Raw genomic sequence first — 22,597 nt, 5'->3', positions numbered from 1 at the left:
TCCTAATTTTTTCCAGCTATTCTCACCTTGTCTCATTGCATAACCATGCAGCTGTTCTTAATATTTTTTCACCTTCCCTTCCATCTGAATCCCTTTTATTGGACTTTCAGCTTCTAGACATTAAAACTGCATGTCACATTGAACAGGGATTTTCTAATCATCCCAATTCGTCAGCCAGCGTATTGACAGCGAGATCAGCTGCCCGTGCCTTGTTGTCTCCGCACTCATTTTCAGATTCTTGATCTTTTTTCTTCAGACTGTGCGTGTGTGATATGGACCGACTGGGGCGCAACGAGTTCATCGGTGAGGTCAGGGTCGCTCTGAAGAAACTGAGAGAGGGAGAGAGCAAGAGGTACAACATGGGTCTGGAGAGAATTGCACAGGTATGTGTGTCTGTCTGTCTGTCTGTGTGTGTGTTTGTCTATTCATCTGATTTTTTTCACTAATTCAGATTTTAACAAACATTCTCTACTCTCTTACTTTGTTTAGAACAAAGAGAGCAACAATCAGACGGTGGAACAAGGTGCACCGATGGCAGAGGAAGAGGTATTACTCTCATGTCCTTAAAATGCTATGTTTATCACTTATTTGTAATTATTAGGAAATATTGGGTTGTTCAGGAAACTGAATGGTCATACTTAATCATAATACCATACTTCCCTGTTTGGCAGATGACTCCTGGTATTGCTGATTGGTTGTAGCCATTTTAGACATTTTAGACATTTTATTCCCTCTTCTATGTTTCAAGAGTGGGTGACTTTAATAAGACAAAATCTGAGCGGCTCTGCAAAAAATGACAGACTACAACCAATCACCAACCCAGACGTCATAAACTGTCAAAATTCACTTGCTCAGAGGTCAAAGGAAATTAGGTAAGAAAAAATGACTGCCACCAACATTATTAAAAGTGAAAGTGAAGTGATTGTCATTGTGAAGCACAGTACAGCATACAGTGAAACAACAAAATGTGTCCTCTGCTTCTAACCAGCACCCTTAGTGGGCAGTGGGCAGCCATGAAAGGTGCCCAGGGAGCAGTGTGTGGGGACGGTACTTTGCTCAGTGGCAGCTTGGCGGTTATTTAATGCAAGTTCATCATATACGCTATAAATTTTTTTGTCTTTTGATGCTTTTTCTGAAAAAGCAAGGCAAACTGAGGAGACGTGGCCTGAAATGCATTTTGGTTTCTCTACTGGTAGTTGGTTGATAGCGCTGATAATTTTGGTCCATTGGACTATCAAGGTGAGAACAAACATGACATGGTTGTCAATCCTATATCATAACCATGCCAGGTTATGTTACATTCAGGTGAGCTTATGATTTAATGCAAGAGTGGTGTTTGCACAAGGAGTCCCTTTGTTAGTCTTTGATGTGCCCCACAGGTCTCTCTGAGATGTCAATGTTGAAACCAAAATATCTAGGGCAGTGGTGGCCTAGCGGTTAAGGAAGTGTCCACGTAATCAGAAGGTTGCTGTTTTGAATCCCGATCAGGTGTCACTGAGCAAAGCACCGTCCCCACACACTGCTCCCCGGACACCTGTCATGGCTGCCCACTGCTCACTAAGGGTGTTGGGTTAAATGCAAAGAACACATTTCACTGTGTGCACCTTGTGCACACTCCATTCTTTGTTCCAGATCACTCTGCTGAAGAAATGTGGCATGTTAATGGACCAGCTAGTATAACCACATTTAAAAAAGTAAAAAGTGATATTATGAGGAATTCAATTCTGTCCTGAAGGTCTCAATAGGTTCATATGAAAAAAAATATATATATGACTTCAGCCCCTTATATATATATATATATATATATATATATATATACACACACACACACACACACACACACACACATACGGTGGATATGGAAAGTACTCAGACCCCCTTAAATTTTTCACTTTGCTATATTTCCTAAATCATTTAAGTTCATTTTCCACATATTGATAGAAAAATACAAAATTGTTGACATTTGTGCAGGTTTATTAACAAATAAAAACTGAAATATCACATGGTCTTAAGTATTCAGAACCTTTGCTCAGTATTTAGTAGAAGTTCCCTTTCAATCTAATACAGCCAGAGTCTTTTTGGAAAAGATGCAACAGGTTTTTCACATCTGGATTTGGGGATCATCTGCTATTCCTCCTTGGTGGAGGGACCTAAAAATGTCTGTCCAAAGATGATCAATTGGGTTTAAGTCAGGGCTCTGGCTGGGCCATTCAAGAACAGTCACAGAGTTGTTGAGAAGCCACTCCTTTGTTATTTTAGCTGTGTGCTTAGGGTCATTGTCAATCTGAGGTCCTGAGCACTCTGGAGAAGGTTTTCATCCTGGATATCACTGTACTTGGCCACATTCATCATTACCTCAATTGCAACCAGTCGTTCTGTCCCTGCAGCAGCAAAACACTCCGACAGCATGATGCTGCCACCACCATGCTTCACTGTTGGGACTCTATTGGACAGGACTCTTTGAGTCCTTCGGGTGTTTTTTAGCATTCTCCATGTGAGCTTTTATGTGTCTTGCATTGAGGAGAAGCTTCCATCGGTACACTCTGCCATAAACCCCCATACCGTTCAAGGGCTGCAGTGATGGTTGACTATCCGCAACCCATCTCCCGACTGCATCACTGGACCTCAACCATAGTGATCTTTGGGTTCTTCTTTACCTACTTAGGATCATGTAATATTTTAGTTATTTAGTTGTTCTTTGCTAATAAAACAGTTCTGTGTTTTTTCTGTCAATATGTGCTGTGTGTACATTAATGAGGAAGAAATTGATTAAATGATGGCTGCAATATTATAATAGTCTGATAATAGTCTGAATACCTTCCGTACCCACTATATTTTTGAAAAACTGTGCATTATGGGGTGGAAGGTCAGATGCTAGACCCCAGGAAAGGACTTGCAGAACTGAGTCCAAGCTGTTCTGTATTGCTACAGCCCTATTACTTTAATGAATCCAATCTTTTGTTATTTAACGTCCATTCAAGCTGATATTGAGCTGGTCTCGCAAGATGAAAGAAGTGCTTATCTTAAACAAATCTCCCATCTCAGAGGACCATTAAGCCGCAATTTGTGAATTTTGCGGAAAAACCCATGACTTGAAATAAGTGGGCAGAAAAATTAGTGTGTCATTTTGCTGCACAGCTCTTTAATTAAACATGCTGATTTGTTTTCGTGAGCACCTTGGCTGCAGATGCACTGAGTTGTGGCTATTTGGTGTTTAATTGTAAATGGAGTATGAGCTTGCTGATAGACTCATCATAAACTGGACTATCTGCCGGCGAATGATTAATTGTAGTTTCGCTGTGCAGTTTCACTTTAATATTACCCATCTTGAACAAGCTGGTCTGACTAGAACTCCTTGTCCAATTATATTGGATTCTATTAATGTTCATGTCCTCCTACTCAGTACTTTTGATTAGTGAGGAGAAAAACTTGCTTTTGATGGGGGAAAAAAAGTTTGCTCACCTATCTGAATGGACTGTCTCTCACTAAGAATACCTTCAAAATAGCAACTTTCTTGAGCAGCAATTTGCATCTCAATGGAAATGACATTGCCTAATCAGGAAATGTCAGACGCTGAAAAGGTCTCCCTTATCCAGACTGAAGTGTGAAATGTTAAATGTGTATCAGATTTGGGGCAGAAATGTGGCATTAAACAGATATGCTGCTCTGGTGATTGGATTTTCAGCCATATGACCTGTAACAGTTTCCGGTTTGTTATGTGTTATGTATATTATTCAATATATATTTATGTGTGTGTGTGTGTGTGTGTGTGTGTGTGTGTGTCCCTAAACAAGACATTTAACCCTGAGTGTATACAGTGGGGCTGATAGCTACTGATTGTAAGGCACTCTTTACAAATGCTGTAAATGTGGCCCATATCATTCATATACATATTCAGAATGTGACCATTTGATTTCTCTTTCCCTCTCTTCCCCAGCGTGGTCGTATCTTGGTGTCATTGTGTTACCTGGCGGAGAAGAAGGGGCTGTGCGTGGGCATCATTCGCTGCGCTCACCTCGCTGCTATGGACTCCAATGGCTACTCCGATCCCTTTGTCAAGATGTGAGTTGTGAGAATTAACGCTGAGCAGGCACAAAGTCTGCTGAGGAATGGGGCAAGGCGGCCAGGGAGAGAACAGCGAGCAGAGGGAAAAGAAACATCAGAGGGGTGAAATAATGAACAATATAAAAAATTAGCTTCGGAAGTGATGGATTGGCTCGCTCACTGAAAAAAAGAGAAACCACAAAGGCTTCAGGCCTCAGCATTTTAAAGCACCGTTCAGCACTACCAAACAGAGCATGGCTGCTCGGCATGCATGCAGGAAAAAAAAAAGGAATGAGGGATGGCGCTTGAGGGGTGGAATAAAAAAAAAAAAAAGAAAGAAAACAAATTCAGCGTGGTTATCGTCCATTTTCAGCTTGCCTTGCTCCTCTCTTGTCTACCCATGGAGAGCTGGCTGCACTCCACGCTGGACTTTCTTACTCTCCCTCTTCCTGACTTTTTCCCCCCCTTTCATTCCTGTTATCAGCAGACCGAAAGCAGCATGGAGTCTCCAGCGACCGTCCCCCCTCTGTCCCTTTTCATTTTCATTATTGATTATACCTCCTGCTATTCTTGGGCCTTTATCAGTAGAGCACTTTGATACATCCTGCTGATTACTAACTGTATTCATGCATTCATTCTTTCATTCATTCATTCCGACTTCTGTAGAGGTCCACCCTGTGCTGTCTGATTTTATCTTTGCCAGCCATGGATGTGCTCTGCGGAGCAGACGAGGACCTGTGTTTCTGCCTCGAGGTGGCTTTGGTACCAGACCTGCTCGATTTGTTGTGCTCCAGAGGCTCAGCTCTGAGGATGGAATGTATTATCTCTTTGTTGGTGGACGGTACCTATAATTGCTTTCGCACAGTGGTGAATCAAGGTGTGGTGTGCATTTGTCAGACAGAACCTTAAAGAAGGTTTCCTGCCAGCCAGTTTCATTGCTTTAGAGAGTGTCTTTTTTAAGTCACCTGCCTCACATTTAGCTGGAATCTCTTATGTGGAACTAATGCCATTTTAGTGTGGCTCCACTTGCACTTATTAAAAAAAAGAAAAGTCAATTTCCTTCCCTCTCAGATTAGTGCACTTCATTCGGAACAGTGCTCTGCACCATGATGTACTCCCACTTTCTCTCAGCTCTACACAATACAGGGGGAGAACTTGGCTATTGCAGCACACACACATCATTGCATCCAAAACTACCCACCACCCTTTTTCATATAAATTCAATATATAGATTTTTTTTTTTTTGCGGGGGGGGGGTTAATGTATTCCATCCATGCCAAGTCACAGAGGAGGTGACCTGTCAGAATTAGATCAGGAGCGGCTATTCTTATGCGGTGTTTGTTGAGTCACAGCCTTGGGCCACAGGCTGTGCGAGAACTAATGAGCTACAAGTCCCAAAATATTCCGGCTCTTTATTTTCTTGTTCATGCTGCAGGACACGGTCAGCGTTTGTGCATGAAGCCTTTTTTTCCGAACATTCGCAGATCAACAAATATGTATATTCAAAATTAGCAACTTTTATAAAACCATCACAAAACCATTAATCGGAAGAACATAATATAAAAAACAAGAGTTAAAAGATCCCTGGACAAACAAAAAAACTGCACATTGTACGATATGTTTAATGTGGAGATTGCATATCGCAATTATCTATATTTCAGGAATACACACAGCATGTGGAATCACACTGAGCAGCCAATTCATTAACTCCTCATGATGGCTCCTGCCAAATGATGGGATTTTTTAAACAGGTGAATGGTCAATTCATGAAGCTGATGTAGCTGGAAGCTGGCAAAATGAAGATTGAAGGGTCTTGCAGGGTGTACCGAAGAATCAGAACTGGACCATGTGTCATTGGTACAAGGTGGTCTGGTTTGATGATGGTGTCTGGTTGCTGCTGTTAGACCAAGGGATGAGATGACAGAACAACGCACTATAGGAGGCAGGCAGGTGTGCTATGTGACGCTTCGCTTTGGTCACGCCATGGGAAAATTGGATCTTGCTATCCCATTAAAGACAACAATTCTAATTAGTTAGTAAAATTGTGTAGACCAAATTGCCCATTCTTGTTGTTAATTAGCAGGTATGAAAGCGGGGTTGTCTCTGAACGCTGTCAGTATGTCAGCCCCCTGTTCTTCAAAACTGATATGACTCAGCGTCGGGGGCGGCCGAGTCACGGGTCAAACTCCCACAGTCCTCTCTGGCAAGACCCACCGGGTATTTTCTGACAGTTCGAAGCGAGACCTTTTCCCTCGCGCCGGTGGGATTCTGGCAGAGGATGGCTGTAAAAGCAACACATCCGCGTCTGTACTTACCTCTTTCCTGTGGCAGCGCTGCTCAGTAACATAATGATCCCGTCGTCAGCCTCGCGGCTTCATTAAGAGACAGTTAATCACAAAGTAAACAGCCTGTTCAGAGGGGGAAAGGGGGGATGCACCCCCCCACCCCCGGAGTTGAGAAATATCAGTTCATTAATAACTCCTGTCAGCGTGGCTCCATTGGTATCCCCACGTGACCACGAGGCGCAACGGACCAGGCGAAGCACTTCGAAATTGCAGTGACAGCACCCTGACTCAGCCGCGCAAACAGCGTGGCATTGTGGTTCAATCCCCAATATTTCAGTACCCCACCCACCCAGCTCCCACTACGAGCTCTGCTGAAGCCACACGTTCTTTACTTTCGATTATTTCATCACTTTCACACCCACTCTGATTCCACTTCGTTGCTCCGCCTTGTTCTAACTTCTCAACTATAGACTGCATTTTTTTTGCTGAACAGGAAGGGCCAGTGACAATCTCAAAATCCGCGACCACCACTCCTCCCACGTTGGTTCTAGAGAGAAAAGATTGGAGGTGTTAGTAGTGAGAAGCATCGTGGTTATAGATTTTAGGCCGGATTGGTAACTGATTCCCATCACAATGCAGAACATACAGTACAGTCCAAAATTGTGGACACACCTTCTCATTCAATGAGTTTTCTTTATTTTCATGACCATTTACATTCTCAGTCATCCAGGTGAATTTGTCTGAAAGATAAATGTCAATTACTTGTTTAAAACTGCAACATGACAAGAACCTTCCACCATCCTGATTTCCAACTAAATAACATTGATTAGCAACAATGGACAGTACAGTAAGTTATGTGGATGCAGAATGAAACGTCTATACCTTAAAGAAAGAAAGTCCAGTGTCCGTGACTCAACTTTCAGACAATAATCGGAGGAAAGGGTGTCTATTTTGAAGAAACTAGAATATAAAACATGTTTTCAGTTATTTCACCTTTTTTTGTTAAGTACATAACTCCACATGTGTTCATTCATAGTTTTGATGCCTTCAGTGAGAATCTACCAATGTAAATGGTCGTGAAAATAAAGAAAACACATTGAATGAGAAGGTGTCCAAACTTTTGGCCTGTACTGTAGGTTGGTGCTAATCAATGTTATTTAGTCGGCAATCAGGAAGGTGGAAGGTTCTTGTCATGTTGCAGTTTTAAACAGTTAAATGACATTTAATTATATTGATAATTATATTTATAGAGATGCTGCTCTCATCCAATCATAATTCATCATTCCAAGTATTTGTGACATAATGAGGGTCATAATGCTTTGTGGAGTTTATTAATTATATTAATTTAATCCGCTCAACATATGTGTGTAAGAAGAAAGAAGGAGTGACTTCAACTCATTTTTTTCCATCTTCTGTCCTTATCTCTGTCTCTCCCTCTCTTTCTCTCTGTGAATCTCCCTGACAGGCCTGAGTGGGTGTCATGGTGTAGTGAGATCTCAGTGTCCTCGATCTGTGCCCGGCTCATGACATTGTGAACAGAAAAGCCTACTGGCCTTCTGGGGACTCCTTCTGTGCCTTTGGTCACAAACATCTCAAACCATGATTTGCACCACAATGTCACTTACATTTTTTTTTCCCCTCTGCCTCATTTTGCACTCTCAAATTCATAATCTTTCCAAACGTACTTTGTCCTTCATCCTTTTCCAGAGAATAAGAAACTAAAATGTGCAATGTCTTTGAAATGACTCTTTATTCCTTTTTGCTCCATTGTTCCACTGGTGTTTTAATGTCAGAAGATGGAACATGCTGATAATTTCTTTGATGTCCCAGTGGCAATGAAAGTCAAGCTCTTGAAAAGAAGGAAGTATTTGAAGAGTCTCACTGTGGTGACTGAGTCATTCTCCTGCTTTGTCTCCTTCTGTCTCTATCTTTAACGCACACATCCAGCGTTCTGCAGCCCGACATGGGAAAGAAGTCCAAGTACAAAACTTCGGTGAAGAAGAAAACGCTCAACCCAGAGTTTAATGAGGTTGGCCACTTTCAAGTTTTTTATTCATTTAGGCTTTGAGCCAAACATCAGAAGAGTCACCCTGCACATAATACAGTAACTAATGACCTGGAGGAAGCAGTGCCGTTGTCATTTGTAAACTCAAGTTTCTTTTTATTGAATATCCTGGAATGGCTGAATTAGAATTCGAGCTTTTCTTACTCACTATTGCCAAAAGCATGATTAATTACAAGGTTCAAACCATTTTTCCTATAGAAAGACCTCCTTGGTCTTGAATGCTGAATTCTTCCTCCCTTTCTGTTTATGAAGAGACAACTGGAAGAAAGACATGGTTTATAATAAACTTATCATTCTAACACTGCAAATATGGATGTGTAGATGTTTATGTAAATCTAAAACAGTGGGCGAATTTGAGAATAGTCATTTGTTTTGCTTGATTTTCTGAAAGAGATTTACTGTAATACATTTACTGTCATGCAAAGTTAGTAAATTGTCTATTCATAGGAATTCTTCTATGAAGTTCCCCATGATCAGCTGGCCAAAAAGACTCTAGAGATTTCAGTCTGGGATTATGACCTGGGCATGAGCAATGACTTTATTGGTGAGTAACATACATACACTACCAGTGACCTGCTTCTGGCATCAAAACTTGTGGCTTCTCTCGCCCACCTTAAATTAAATGATGGTTTTCCAACAGTCCTGAAGGTTTATGCTGAATACTTTCTTATCATTAATCCATGTTAATGAGCATGGCAGCTTTTGATGATGTCTATAATGAATAATGCAGGCGACTCTAAAAAAAAAACAGATTCATCAAACATTTCCCTGCTGCAAATATGACTAAATATGTTTCTTACATAGGATTCTACAAAATGACTCCATCATATTCTACATTTCGTTGCCCTGTACTTGTACATGTGTAATGACAATAAAGTTGAATCTAATCTAATATTCTCCATAACCGCCACAGAATAGGTGCGTCCATTAGTAGTGTAGATTGACTAGTAGTGTAGATAAATGGAAAAATAGATAGGTCTATGGGTCTATGAATGGATGGATGGATGGATCCATGGAAGGATGAATGGAGCTCACCGCTGTCAGTTGGTACACTGTTGGGAGGATTCATGAAGACAAAGATTATCATACAAGTGTAGGTTGTTGTTCAGCAATTAAATTGTGGGAGTGAACAACTAAAGTGGCAGCCTAGTAGTGATGACCCAGAAGCCACAGATTCAGGCCCCATTTCCTATCTATCTAGAGTTGCTCTGGGTGACTGCCTGGGGTACTCCTGAAGTCACTCAGGATAAGGGTATCTGCCAAATCCGATTAATACAAATAATAAATGGATGACACACAAAAAACACAAACACTTATTTATGGCGTGTTTCTTTTGTAGTTAACAAAATATATGTAATAGTAATAACTATTAACTATTAATTATTGATGAAATGTAATGGTTTTGCTTCTGTTAAATACAGTCTCATACACAAACCATAGGCATGGAAAAAAAGAGCAAAAGCAAAAAGCAATCAATGCCCTCATTCACATTTTACAAAAAGAGACAGATATAAAGTGTTTGCTCATTGCTGTGGATGGATGAATAGGTTTTGTGGCTGTAGCCAGAGCATTTTGATTCGTAGCATTCCTGTTGATTTAATGGAGGAGAGAGAGGGAGCGAGAGAGAGATGGATGAATAAATGCTGTGATGGAGAGAATGCTGCTGTCATGATTGTGGCTCTGAAGGAATGAGCACTGAGGATGTCTGTCATACAGGGATGACCACCGCTTATTTCATGTTTATGCTTCTACACACCCCTTCATCTGAAACCCCTTCCTTCATTCCTTTTTTTATGTACCCCCCACCTCTTTCTGTCTCTGTGGTTTCATTCATCATGTGGTGGGTGACACACACTTCATTTGCTCAATCGAATGTCCCTAGGGGGGTTTTGGGCCCTTGGAATCAATCCAGTGGAGGTGTGTGTAAGAAAGGGAGAGAGAGAGACAGAGGCCTGTTCAAAAATTGTGCTAGAGAGAACAGATTCCAATCAGAGTCTGCATCAGTCACCCTATTCTGTTGGGGCAGCTTCTATTGGAGAAGCTGGACACAGCTTCAGGGCTGTGTGTGTACAATTACAACTTGTAGTAATTCGTCATCTTATTCCAGCTGCTCCCATTAGGGATCACAAAGCAGATCAACTGATCTGGTTTGGTTGTAAATAATTTGGCAAAAGATCCTGACATAACCCTTCCCATTTCCCACGGCTTTGTACTGGCACCAAGAAACGCATGGTCACTATCGTCCCAGTGGCTTGGTGATCAAATTGTAATCATTAATTATTCTAAAAATGACTACAACCATACGTAATGTTATAATTACAATAATTGCTACTATTATTTATCACTTTATGTATGTTATGATAAATAACCCAATGATTATTGATTAATATTGCCACTTTGAAAAAATTAGGGGGAAATTTGGTTTAACTTGTGAGACAAGAACAGCTCTTGCTTGCAAAGGTTTATTGGTATTCAGTGTCGTATAAGCACCACTTAGAATGCCACGTGATTAATGGAAATACAAAATACAAGATATACAGCCAGTTTGTAGCAATTATTTAACAAATATCAATTTCACCACCCCTTTAGAGATCAATAAGCTATCATTATTAATTTAAATCTGAAAAATATAAATGTAACTAAATCTATCCGATCTGATCTATATGTCCTTCGGTTTAGTTTCGTTCAGCATTTCATGGCTACAGTCTGTGTGTCTCACTTTCTTCCTTTCTCTCAGGTGGTGTGGAGTTGGGAATTAATGCTAAAGGTGAAAAGCTGAGACACTGGTTTGAGTGTCTGAAGTACATGGGAAAGAAAGTGGAGTACTGGCACACGCTCACACAGCAAGGAGCTCCTAGCAGCGACTGACCGCTCTCTCTCCCATCTGATTTTGTAATAACATTAAGGTAATACTGATGGCAACTGAATGCAATAACTATATTATTTCATGGAAATGTTAATAATGTTTAATTATCAGAGTAATTATATAAGCATACTCTTAAATTGTCTTAAGGGAATGATGATCAAACATATAAAAAATGTGACATGTTCACAAGTCGTCCATCAAGCCCATGATCATGTGCAGTCACACAGCTTTATTTTGTCTGTTGAGTTGCTCTGCTCGACACACATCGCATGTGTGTCAGAGAGACTGTAACCTGTCCTGTACCAGTTGGTGTTTTATTATTGTGAATAACGTGATGGTGATTCTCCACCGCGTAAGTTAAAGCACAAGACATTTTTCCATCTATGTACTCGTTTGTACTATAGGTGTGTGTGTGTGTGTGTCTCTATCTTCCCTTTATCTATGTATGTGGGTGTGGGTGTATGAACGTTTGTATTTACTGGCACTGAAGTAAGGTGCAGACGGGGACACAAGCACAATAAAAACGCTCCGTGATGAAATGGAAGCTCCTTAAAGCAACTGTGACAGGAACCCTTTATATGTGTGTGTATTGGTTTGATTGCGTGTGTGTGTGTGCGAAACAGAGACAGAAGGAGTAACGTTCAGTGTAGTGTTCTGCACCACTACACTCCACCTCCTCAGTCCTCTTCCTCTTCCTCCTCCTCTCGAGTGTGCCATGCAGAGTTGCCAGGCCGGCCATTGCACTTCTCCTCTGTTGATGGGTGTGTATTTGAAAACCCGCGCAGGATTGTTACCATGGGACCACACTGCTCAGACAGGGCACTCAGCATAGGACAGTGGCTGACCTGGGACCCTTGTCTGTGTGGGTCATGTTTGTTAACACATGCTGCATGTTTATGTGGACGTCTGCCTACAGTTTTCCTGCCTGTGCATACTGCAAAAAAAATGGGGTCTGATTCCCAGGCTCCAGGGACTCGAATCTGTCCTGAGCGTAAAAGAGAGGTTGTAGAGCATCTTATGGTCCATGTACCTCAAAGCAGAAGATTCTCTTTTAGAGCAGCTTTCAAAGGGTTAAAAAAAAAGACTTGGAAGCACATCTGGTCAGTCACTGGCACCAGTGGGCAAAACTGAGTTATGTTCTCTGTGTGTGTGTGTGTGTTTGTCCAGTTATGTGGGGAAGCTGGGTCTCTGTCTCTATGCACTTCGACACAATAAGACCCTTCTCTAATAAATCTAATGTGATAATCAAGTGGGCTGTTGGGATCGATCGCTGGGTGTATGGCTTCTTCTGAACCGTTATTTATGCTCTTTGAGAAATCATTGACTCCAGTTCTTATGGAACTTTCTTTTGACTAAATTGTTGTTTCAGTCATTCTTTTAGAATTTTGGGTTATCTTCAATTATCATGGACATCCCTAAGTGTAGAACATCTGCATGTAGAGAAGTTTCTATACCTCTGGTAACACTAGACATACGGTCATGAATTAGCATGTCGGTGTAGACAGCATAGCCTATTTACATTGGAGACAAATCAGGGTGACTTGCACTGTTTTTGTGCTTAAGGTCATATTATTGCTTTTAAATGACAGCACATTGTGTTCCTTCTTTTTTGTTGAGGAACAAAAAGGATATAAGAAGGTATTTCAAACACCGATCCTTTGTCTTTGTTGACTTGTAAGTGTGCCATGTGACTGCCATCATGTGGCCATTTTCTGTAATTGTGTCTTAAAAATAAAACTGAATGTGTTCTCTGTACTTATTTTTATTCATCCAAAATACCAGTTCTAAAGTACATTCATGAATGATATGATGTTATGTAGTGCCAGCATCTTCTGTCTCAGGGTCTGGTGACCCTGCCCACAAACAGAGGGCAGTTGGCCTCGTCACTCCATAAGAGCAGTACGAATGGCTGCATGGCTGAGAAGGTGGAGAAGCTGCGAGAGAAGGACATGCTGGTGGCGGCAGCCGCCTCCACCCCGGTCTCGGACAGAGTGAGAGAAGCGCGGTGGCGAGCATCAGATAGTGAAGGCTGCGTGTCATCTGATTCGGCAGAAAACAGCCCACATAGGTTGGGGTCACTGAAAAGCTGCCCCAGGCCTGGAGGGGGAAGAAAGACAAGATGCCCAGGCCAACTATTAGGCAGAATAAAGAAGAAAAGAAAGTGAAGTGATTGTCACATGTGATACACAGCAGCACAGCACACGGTGCACACAGTGAAATTTGTCCTCTGCATTTATCCCATCACCCTGAGTGAACAGTGGGAAGCCATGACAGGCGCCCGGGGAGCAGTGTGTGGGGACAGTGCTTTGTTCAGTGGCACCTCAGTGGCACCTTGGCAGATTGGGATTCGAACCAGCAACCTTCTGATTACGGGGCCACTTCCTTAACCGCTAGGCCACCACTGCCCCCCCAAAAAATGGGGTCTGATATGTCAACAGGTAACTATTTTGATCGCTTTAGTTAATTTTAAAATTTCTGCCTAGTAATGAAACGCTGACATGGTTCAAATCAATTCTAAGAACAACACAGCAAACTTGTACAAACTTAGACTATGATGTTACTGATTCAACTTACTACAAGTGTGAGGAGAGTGAGCATAAACTAAACATCCCTCAAGAACCAATACAAGTACCAATGCATTTTTGTTCCATTAAATATTTCCACTCTGTCTCCATAATTGCTTCGTCCTGTTGCTCAGGGTTGCAACCTCCAGGGGCCATGGCAGGGACACTCACACACGCACACACACACACACACACACACACACCTATGGACAATTAAGAGTTTCCAGTTCACCTTCGGATAGTGGGAGCGAAGTGGAGAATCATTAAAAAATCTGCATAAACACAAGAAGAACATGCAAGTAGCCTAGTTCATGGTAGTAGCCTAGTGGGTAACACACTCGCCTATGAACCAGAACACCCAGGTTCAAATCCCACTTACTACCATTGTGTCCCTGAGCAAGACACTTAACCCTAAGTTGCTCCAGGGGGGGACTGTCCCTGTAACTACTGATTGTAAGTCGCTCTGGATAAGGGCGTCTGATAAATGCCGTAAATGTACAAGCACAAGGTCCGAGCCGAGATTTGGAGCTAAAAGCCTGCCTTGTCTTTGCTTGCCGTATAATCTGCGCCTGCATTCTGCAATTCAAGCTGTCGCAGTAATAAATTGAAAAAGTTATGATTCAGGAAATGTTTAACATGTAATACCAATGTTCTCCAGCAGGTCTGCCAGGTCTGTGGTGACATCCAGTTTGAGTTTGGGCAGGGTAACCTCCATGTACTGTGCAGCCACTTTAACCATGTTCATAGCCATGGCTCTCAAGTTCCCATACGTCAAACGTTCTTCCAGTTCCCTCAGGTCTCTGGATAAAGTGGTCGAGGGAAGGAGGATGAAGAGACGGTTTTTCCCCGTGAGGGGGAACACTGCCACCTAGAGGTTCATGGAGGAAAAAGATGTATAAAGTAAAAATGTGTTTATTAAGAATAATCCACTTTGTGTATGAATGCAATAAATTGTTTTTTTTTTACATTTTAACGGAGCGCCTATTGATTACCTGGGCTTTCAGATCCTTGTTATACTCTGCCGCCAGTTTGTATTTGGAGCTGTACAAAGCTGGCACAGGGACCACGTCTCCACTGAGAGTGGTAAATGCAGCCGTTTGGGATTTTTTGTCAAACTTCACCTTCCATTTTCCTTGCAAACACACAAACCAATAAGTTATTAACGAACAATCCATATTTGGTTGATCCTCCTCTGTTCAACACCCACCATTAAAGTAAACCGCGTTGAGCAGAATCAGCTGATCCTGAGCGTTCACCGAGTCCAGCAGCTTGGGGATTTTATTGCGCGTACTCCGCGCCACCCAGTTGTTGATCATCTCCAAGCTGTGCTCGGCATCAGCAGGAAGCTGATCTGGCGCGGACCCGTAGAACTCCTGGGACTGGTTGATGAAGGATTGGCTGAGGATTCGTTCTAACGATGGAACAGATTGGAGGAAGCAGGATTTCAGTGAAACACAAATAAAAAAAGTAACAAGTAAAGAAATGTAAGGAGTCACTTCATTCCTTTCTCGTTTTTTCTCTTTTGTGGTTACTCGTGCTGCAATCATTACCAGGGTTGTAGAACAGTTGGGACGCTATATCGACAGAGTCCTTCACATCCGATTTAAGCAGCTGCATTCCCTTCTGCGAGCAGGCGTACATGGGCGGGAAGCACAGAGCATCTTCTAAGCGTCTCCGGGTTTCACCACGGGCACCTTTAAGGACAAGGGCAGGAGAACTCGCGCTAGAACTACGATAGAACTTTCATTCCTAACTACCAGGATTATGGACACTGCTTGCTGACATGTATTAAACATCGTATCGAGTTTCCCATCAACGTACACATTTTCACCCAACTCACCCAACAGCAGATGAGTGAGAACCGCCGCAATACTAAGTGGTGAGTACAGGAGGTTTTCTGCGGACTTGGATTCCCTGAGACGTGCATGAAGTTTGGCAGAGAACTCGGTTATGGATTCACTCAGTATTCCCCTCGTTCCCCGGCCCTCCTGGTCCTCGCACCGTTCCCACGGTGACATAAATCCGTGGCAGCGTGGAGGGGGCAGACCTGTTTGGAATAGCGCTTCTTTTTCAGAGAATAGTTGACACTACCTTTATAGCTGCATGGCCACTGGCTACTTACCCTCCACGATAAGCTCTAGCGTCACTGACTTGTTCTGCATGCCCTCTTGAAAGTGGCAGTGGTACAGACCAGAATCCCCGATGCTGGCGTTCCACACATCAACGGACCAGTCTCCTTCCGTATCATTGCCATTTGTCCAGTACAATCCCTCGCGCTGCACATCAAGCTCATCCTTATCCCTCACTCTCATGGGCTCCGGCATCCCTTCCACTTCCTTGAACCATTTCGCTCTCTTCGCGCCAGATGTGGGCGGAGACGCGGCTTTAGGAGTGATGGGTTTGCACGGGAGCGTGAAGGTATCTCTTTCTGTTATTGTGAAAACTTGCCATTCCTTGAAGTCATCAATCGTTGCTAAACAATAATCAGAATCAGAATATCTTTATTGTCATTGTAACAAGTACGATAAAATGAGGTGCTGTACCTGAGCCAGAGAGGTATCTCAAAGTAGAGCTTAAAAGAATATAAAATTAAAGGCTGAAGTAGAAACATTACTGCAAATGAAAAAGAAGTTAAATAAGAGGTGGAAAAAATAGATGAAATGCCATAAAGTGCCCTGATAGCAATAGGGTAGAAGCTGATTTTTAGTCTGTTTGTCCTTGTTTTAATGCGTCTGTATCTTTTGCCTGATAGCAGCAGGCAAATTGTGTATACGATACACAATTTTTTAAAAGCATTTCACAGCATATCATACCGTGCATGACTGTGTAAGTGACAAAAAAAATGCACATTTTAAAATTGTGTCACATTACATATAATATGTGTTACCTATTACATACATATAACACGTGTTACCTATTACATACATATAACACATGTTACCTATTACATACATATAACACGTGTTACCTATGCATATATATAACACGTGTTACCTATTACATATATTTATAACACGTGTTACCTCTAACACACTTACCTATTTTGACGTTGTGTTTTAGAGAGTACTTCATTCGATCCTCCCCTCTTAAGCCTTTAGTGACACATGTATACTCTCCTTCATCATCCTTCCCAGCCCACTTTAGAGACAGCTTTGGGCTCGTTCCCAGTTTCCTTGTAGCATTGGGCGAGCTACTTGACTGGAAGCTCCAGCTGTGCTCTGCATCATCCAGCTCCGGCACATCGTGAGATTTACAGGGAAGGGTGAGTGGGGACCCCGGTGGAACAATCACATCAGACAGTGAGTTGGAGAGCTTGAGCCAAACCAGGCAAAGGGGAGCAAGAACAATTGATTGTTTTGTGGATTGTGAAGACCATATGGCTGGTAAAGCAAGTGTAGTCGACAGCAATACATATTTCAATACTGTGTTCTTATAAATAAGACGCTGAACCGCTTAACAATGTGTATCTGTCTAATAATTTACTTTCTCTGCTTGTATTGAAGACTACTGTGCAAGTTCTTGGGCCCAACATACAGGATGGTTTTCATGTTGAATATGTAGATATTAATCAGCATGTCTGCATCTGTGATTACCTTCATCAGCAGCAGGAAAGAAACGTGCAGGCTGATTAATTGGCGCATCTGAAGGCAGGATTGACAAGGGGGGGGGGGTTGTGGGGAAGAGCAGTGGGAAATCAATAGAGCTCGCAGCAGATATCTGGCAAATGTTCACTTATTCCAACACGATCAAATTCCTAGAGACAAGAGACTCTCTACTCACTGCACCCCCTCCTGAGCAAGAGGACAATATTTCTCTGCACACAGATTAGTACTACTGCCACTGAAACATTTATAAACCTTAACATCATGCCCGAATCCATTCCATCAGAATCCATTTTCAAACAAAAAGAAACCATTTGGCTCACTGTTGCTTTCAGTCGGTCAGTCTGTCCACGCGAATCCCAGTGGTTTCTCTGCAGCTTACGCTCACACTGAACAAATGGTTGCCCTGTTTGTTAGTTTAGAGACTGTGTGTGTTTGCATAGGGAATGTGGGATGAGCCCTGGGTGATTTACCAAAAATCACATGGGCTTTTTCTGGCAAAAGAAATAAAAAAAACAAACAAACAAAAAAATCTGGAAAATGTCCTTTTTTGAGATGAGGATATCTTCTCAAAGAATTGTTATTATTCCAATTCTTTGTTTTTAAGTTGATAAAAAAGTCTGAGACAACACAACACGCGATCGACGTTTTCGCAATTCGGTCGTCGATTGAGGCTGTCTGCTGCCGGTTCAGTCGAATGCAATCGAACTGCGCATTCGAGCAGAAATCCTATTAAAGTTTTCGAGAAAGTTTGCGTTTGTCGATACGGCGACTTAAAAGACGATTGTAACACACACATGTCCATTGTTCATTCTGTCTAGCGTGTGCGTGCACCCTTCGGGCCGAATAGTCGACGTGAAGGCGGGCTGAATGTGAGTAGCCAGCGGGTGACTTTTTAAAACTTTTCCCTTGTTTACTCGGCGAGGCTAACTAGCATGCTAACTGCAGCTTGCTGACGGAGAAAGCTTGGGCTACCGAAGCCGTCGTGACCGAACCGGCTGGGTACGACTGAGCTTTAGTTCGGGCCTGACTGGAGAGTCGGCAGGAAGTGGCGCGATGTTTGATTCGTGTTTACAGCGCGCCGCCGCCGCGTGTACCGCTACATCACAGATTCTTATAATGTATCCGGGGCGTTTCTGATCACATTGCGAACGTGATTTAAACATAAAATACATACTGTATACATTCATGAGTTCGTGACCTTTACAGGTTATGCGAAAATGTAAGTGAACAGTTGGATCTGTGGAAGGATCGAAAGGAAGGATCGGAGCGCGGAGATGGCCGCGCAGTTCAGCATCGACGATGCGTTCGTGCTGGAGGGAGAGGAGGAGGAGGGCGCGGCGCCAGGCGAGGGCCTGGAAGGATGGAAGGCCAGGGAAAGAGAGAGAGACAGGGAAGGTGAGATGACCTTTGGGCCGTTGACCTTTTCCAAACCACAGACGCACCCATCTGCTGGCGCAGGCTCTCCAGAACACAGCAATCTGAAGTATCAGGTAGATCCAATAACACATTTGTATTTTTTCTTTCACTCTCTCTCTCTCATATATATATATATATATATATATATATAATGTAATGAAAAAATTCTTTCTCCTTATTTGCCTTTTTTGATTGCAGAATTTGGAGAATGAAGTCCTTGGCAACAACGGCAATTCCACATTCAACAATTTCTTCAAAATCAGGTTTGTGCATCTATCTGTGTATTATGGTGAGCTGTACAGTGATTTGAAGTGTCGCCGTGTTGGAGTAAGATGACACTCGCAGCACGAGGTCCTGTGGAAAGGTGTGTGTGTGGTCGCCTCCCGCAACACACTTCTCCATTCTACATCCTCTCGAACCTTCCGCTCCCTATATGCCCACCACTGTGTTCAGCTTCCACAAGGAGAATCCAGAGTCTCAACTCGCCCCATTGCCTGAGTACTGTAACTGTGTGAGAGAGAGAGAGAGAGAGAGAGAGAGAGAGAGGGATTTCCTGAGATTTGTTCACTATGACACTCACTTGCCAAAGATTTGCTATCACTAGTGTTCACTTTTCACTCAATTGTGTTTGTTTTATGAGTTTTTGACCATTGTAATACTTAAAAAAAAAAAATCAATATTCAGTTGTTAGAATCAAAAGCTAGGCTTTTTTTCCCCACATTTTTTCTGGATCAGTGTCTGTAGCTCCCCATTTTCCACTCAGCTGTGTTACGTAACCTCTCTACTGACCTTATGCCCTAAAGTGCTCTGAAGCAGAGCTCTGGTATTTATACAGATTTATTGGTCAGAGTGCCGTCTACTCGCTACACTTACACTCATAATAGGAGGATTTAAGAGGTTCAGTGTACTAATGTTTCCCATTAGTGTTTACACAGTTTGGCCTGCAAAGATATGATTGTGGATATGGGTCTGATTGCACTCCAGGGGTCATTTCTGTAGATGTCCAGATAAGTACAGACTCTCAAAGCTGTAATCTTTTTTTTAATAAATTCACCTGGGTCTATTTTGTTCCAGAGTTGTAAGGTTTCACAATTGTATTCCCTTATCTATCAATCTGTATAGTGTATTGTACATTATAGAAAAATACATCATAGGATTAAGCACAACAAAGTCAGCGACCATGCACCTATACCAAAGTGCTCTGTCATAAACAACTTTCAGATTCATAAACAGCGTTCTGACCGGTTTGGAACCTTTTCATTTGCCCTTTAAATGTCAACGTCAACACCAGCTTTCTTATACCTGGTATTGCCTGTTCCCAGGAGAACATTTAGAATTTTGGCTATAAAGCTGCCTTGATCTTATTTGACCTCAAGACCTTTTTCTTCACACACACAGAAAATGTTTTTTTTTTTTTTTTTTTTTGTCAGATATGAACGGGATTGGGCCGACTGTTTGGTTAAGCAGTGGGCACAATTGTTGAGCTTTTCGAATCGAAATAGTGTACTTTCTTGTCAGTCTGTACATCGATGAAGTCTGAAATGCAAACCTTTGACAGCTGTAATAAAATGAAAACAGTACATGTTACAAACTATGTTAAATTTTGCAATAGATTAATAAGAGAACTAAAAAACAAGAGGGGGCAGGTGGACTTTGTTCTTGGTACTGCGTTGCCAGATGATTTTTTTTTTTACAATACTTCCTGCCTACCTGCCTGCTGTGAGCTTAACACTCGCCCTGAGATTGTTTACTCTCAATTTAGCAATACTTTTTGAAACGCAAAATCACTTTTAACAAAAAAGCGGCTTTAGAAAAAGACAGAAGGATAGAGGGGTTTTGATGACTGCATCTGGCAGAGTAAAGCAAATTTTGATACGTTTTTGGTTTCATAGGAGCAGCCTGATCAGGCCATGCAAATATTTGCTGTGGCTGAGTAGTTTAATAAGCAACCCGTAACATTTGGTCTGTCTTGCAGCGATCCAGCAACTCTGTCCTACTGCAGTTCTCAGTGGTCTTTCAGCACCCTCAGCTCAGTCACCCACTTGTCTGCACACTGCTGCGGGTATAAAACTCACACACACACACACACACACACACACACACACACACACACACACAAACACAGATTAAAAAAAAACAAAAAAACAAGGCAGATAGATGTTATTCAGTTCCGTAAGTAATCGTCTTTTGTCTCTAGTTGGACGTCTCACCCGCTGGTGAAGAAGAATCGGAGAGTAGTTCTTGCCTCATTCCTACTCCTCATCACTGGAATTGGTGGGTCTTTCACACACTGTGGATTGTTACCCTTCTGCAAACTATCACCCCAGCAGAAGGAGTGAATGTTGTTGCTACTGTTGCGGCGTCTGTGTGTGTTTCGGGGAATTCTTAACCATTTTTTTAATAGTTAGAACATCTTGGTTTCTATAAGCCTGCCTTGCAATATGACTGTTTCATCTGTCTTTTTTCCAGCACTGATCTTCACAGGAATTGTGATCCAGTTAAACCCAGATGCAGGTAAGTGCTGACTGATATAGACCCTACAGGTGACCCCATGTGACCTTTTATCCTAATTAGCCTGGATATTCTGTCTTTCCAGGGGTCTCCAGTGCCATTTTCTTTGTTCCTGGATTCTTGCTTTTCATCCCAGGAGGTATTTACAAGTTCTGAACAAGTTCAGCTATTAAAACAGCCTGTGATCATCATCATCCTCATATAGCTAGTAAATATCAGTATGAATAGAGTGAATAATTTCATCCAAGAATTCTGTAAAAAAAATAAAATAAATAATAATTAAAATTTCTCCATCTTTCTTTTCAGTTTATCATGTAATCTACATAAGCTGTGCTGTCAGGGGGCGACGAGGGTTCAGGTTTTTCTACCTACCTTATTTTGAGAAGTGACATTGGCCCAACTCTTTACTCTCCACCTTACCAATTGTCCCGATTTGTAGATGTGCCAAAAATACATGTTTGTGTTTCTTTTACCTGTGTGTGTATGTATATTCTATATGATGCCACTCTTCCTTGTAAGACCACTAATAACACTAAACCACTTTGTAAATCTGTGTGCTTCCAAACAAATCCTTTGCATAATGGAAGATATATGAAATTTGTTTTTAAATGAATGTGACAACTAGAATAAACCTGTTTTTACTGTAGTGTTTACTTTGCATGAATAATTAATGTACTGATATTTAAGGACGCCCCCTTTGCCAGATGAGAAACTGAGACTCGCGATGTGCTGATTAGTGCCAGAATATAGTGGTGTTGCGTGAAGCACAGATAACATAAATGCTGTGGAGACTGATCTCTGGGTTAGGTCATGTCTAGTGTCTAGAAGTACTAGTGGAGGACAATAGTGCCTCGAAAATACGAAGAGTAGTTGTACAATTTAAAATAAATTGCATGTGCATGTAAAGATAAAATGTATTTTCTAGACTTTTTGTAAATGTGTATTTTTTTTTTAATCTTTGGATGTGACTTAACTCTGGCAATGGAGTAAATGTTCTGTTTCTGACTATTCCTGTGAAGCTTCCAGGCCATTGAGCTGTCCTGTCATTTTTCTTTTACACATATTATGTGTTTAGTTTTATGTCTGCTGATGTCACCTGGACTGTCAACTGTGTTTTTTTTATTTTTTAAATGTCTGTAAATGTAAAGGTCATATGTTAATAAAACAACAATGTGTCATTGATATTGATCAATGTGTCCTACTGATATTGATCTAACGCTAGGCAAACCACTGGCCCCAAA

At 41.9% G+C, this 22,597-nt stretch overlaps 3 protein-coding genes across 5 annotated transcripts in view; 2 read left to right on the top strand and 1 right to left on the bottom strand.

Annotated features, from left to right (window-relative positions):
- Positions 1 to 13,015, top strand: part of doc2g (double C2-like domains, gamma) — a 38,790-nt gene extending 25,775 nt beyond the window's left edge. For both annotated transcript variants that reach the window (XM_028978150.1, XM_028978151.1), the window contains 6 exons: positions 257 to 383; positions 490 to 546; positions 3,938 to 4,062; positions 8,277 to 8,358; positions 8,842 to 8,938; positions 11,132 to 13,015. In XM_028978150.1, coding sequence (XP_028833983.1) covers positions 257 to 383; positions 490 to 546; positions 3,938 to 4,062; positions 8,277 to 8,358; positions 8,842 to 8,938; positions 11,132 to 11,262 — 619 coding nt within the window. In that variant the 3' untranslated portion in view covers positions 11,263 to 13,015. The remainder of the gene's footprint in view (positions 1 to 256; positions 384 to 489; positions 547 to 3,937; positions 4,063 to 8,276; positions 8,359 to 8,841; positions 8,939 to 11,131) is intronic.
- serping1 (serpin peptidase inhibitor, clade G (C1 inhibitor), member 1) lies at positions 13,007 to 17,884 on the bottom strand. The gene is made up of 10 exons (XM_028978149.1): positions 17,750 to 17,884; positions 17,418 to 17,465; positions 16,863 to 17,136; positions 15,947 to 16,297; positions 15,665 to 15,871; positions 15,375 to 15,518; positions 15,032 to 15,235; positions 14,817 to 14,956; positions 14,470 to 14,692; positions 13,007 to 13,357 (listed from the first exon to the last, which is right to left on the bottom strand). The coding sequence occupies exons 2-10, from the start codon at positions 17,463 to 17,465 to the stop codon at positions 13,098 to 13,100; spliced, it is 1,851 nt and encodes a 616-aa protein (XP_028833982.1). The 5' UTR covers positions 17,750 to 17,884; the 3' UTR covers positions 13,007 to 13,097.
- A 240-nt stretch (positions 17,885 to 18,124) lies between these two features.
- Positions 18,125 to 22,544, top strand: tmem134 (transmembrane protein 134). Of its 2 annotated transcripts, none has more exons than XR_003749562.1 (8): positions 18,125 to 18,298; positions 18,636 to 18,919; positions 19,044 to 19,108; positions 20,821 to 20,907; positions 21,043 to 21,119; positions 21,315 to 21,359; positions 21,442 to 21,564; positions 21,663 to 22,544. XR_003749562.1 is itself a non-coding variant. In XM_028977538.1 (8 exons), the coding sequence occupies exons 2-8, from the start codon at positions 18,704 to 18,706 to the stop codon at positions 21,743 to 21,745; spliced, it is 627 nt and encodes a 208-aa protein (XP_028833371.1). In that variant the 5' UTR covers positions 18,125 to 18,298; positions 18,636 to 18,703; the 3' UTR covers positions 21,746 to 22,544. The 2 variants fall into 2 exon arrangements, 1 of the variants encoding a protein (XP_028833371.1); XM_028977538.1 differs by having other exon boundaries at positions 21,442 to 21,495.
- Positions 22,545 to 22,597: the final 53 nt, after the last annotated feature.

This window comes from Denticeps clupeoides, chromosome 4 (genome assembly GCF_900700375.1).
Source record: "Denticeps clupeoides chromosome 4, fDenClu1.1, whole genome shotgun sequence".
NCBI lineage: Eukaryota > Metazoa > Chordata > Actinopteri > Clupeiformes > Denticipitidae > Denticeps > Denticeps clupeoides.
This window is presented reverse-complemented; position numbering and strand designations above follow the sequence as displayed.

Coding starts and splice junctions, on each gene's coding strand:
- serping1 (XM_028978149.1), bottom strand. CDS start 17,465: ATGCGCCAATTAATCAGCCTGCACGTTTCTTTCCTGCTGCTGATGAAG. Junction 17,137..17,417: donor CTTTCCTGCTGCTGATGAAG/GTAATCACAGAT, acceptor GTTTGGCTCAAG/CTCTCCAACTCACTGTCTGA. Junction 13,358..14,469: donor AGACCTGCTGGAGAACATTG/GTATTACATGTT, acceptor TTCCCCCTCCAG/GCCTGGGGCAGCTTTTCAGT.
- tmem134 (XM_028977538.1), top strand. CDS start 18,704: ATGGCCGCGCAGTTCAGCATCGACGATGCGTTCGTGCTGGAGGGAGAG. Junction 20,908..21,042: donor TTGTCTGCACACTGCTGCGG/GTATAAAACTCA, acceptor TTTTGTCTCTAG/TTGGACGTCTCACCCGCTGG. Junction 21,120..21,314: donor ACTCCTCATCACTGGAATTG/GTGGGTCTTTCA, acceptor TCTTTTTTCCAG/CACTGATCTTCACAGGAATT.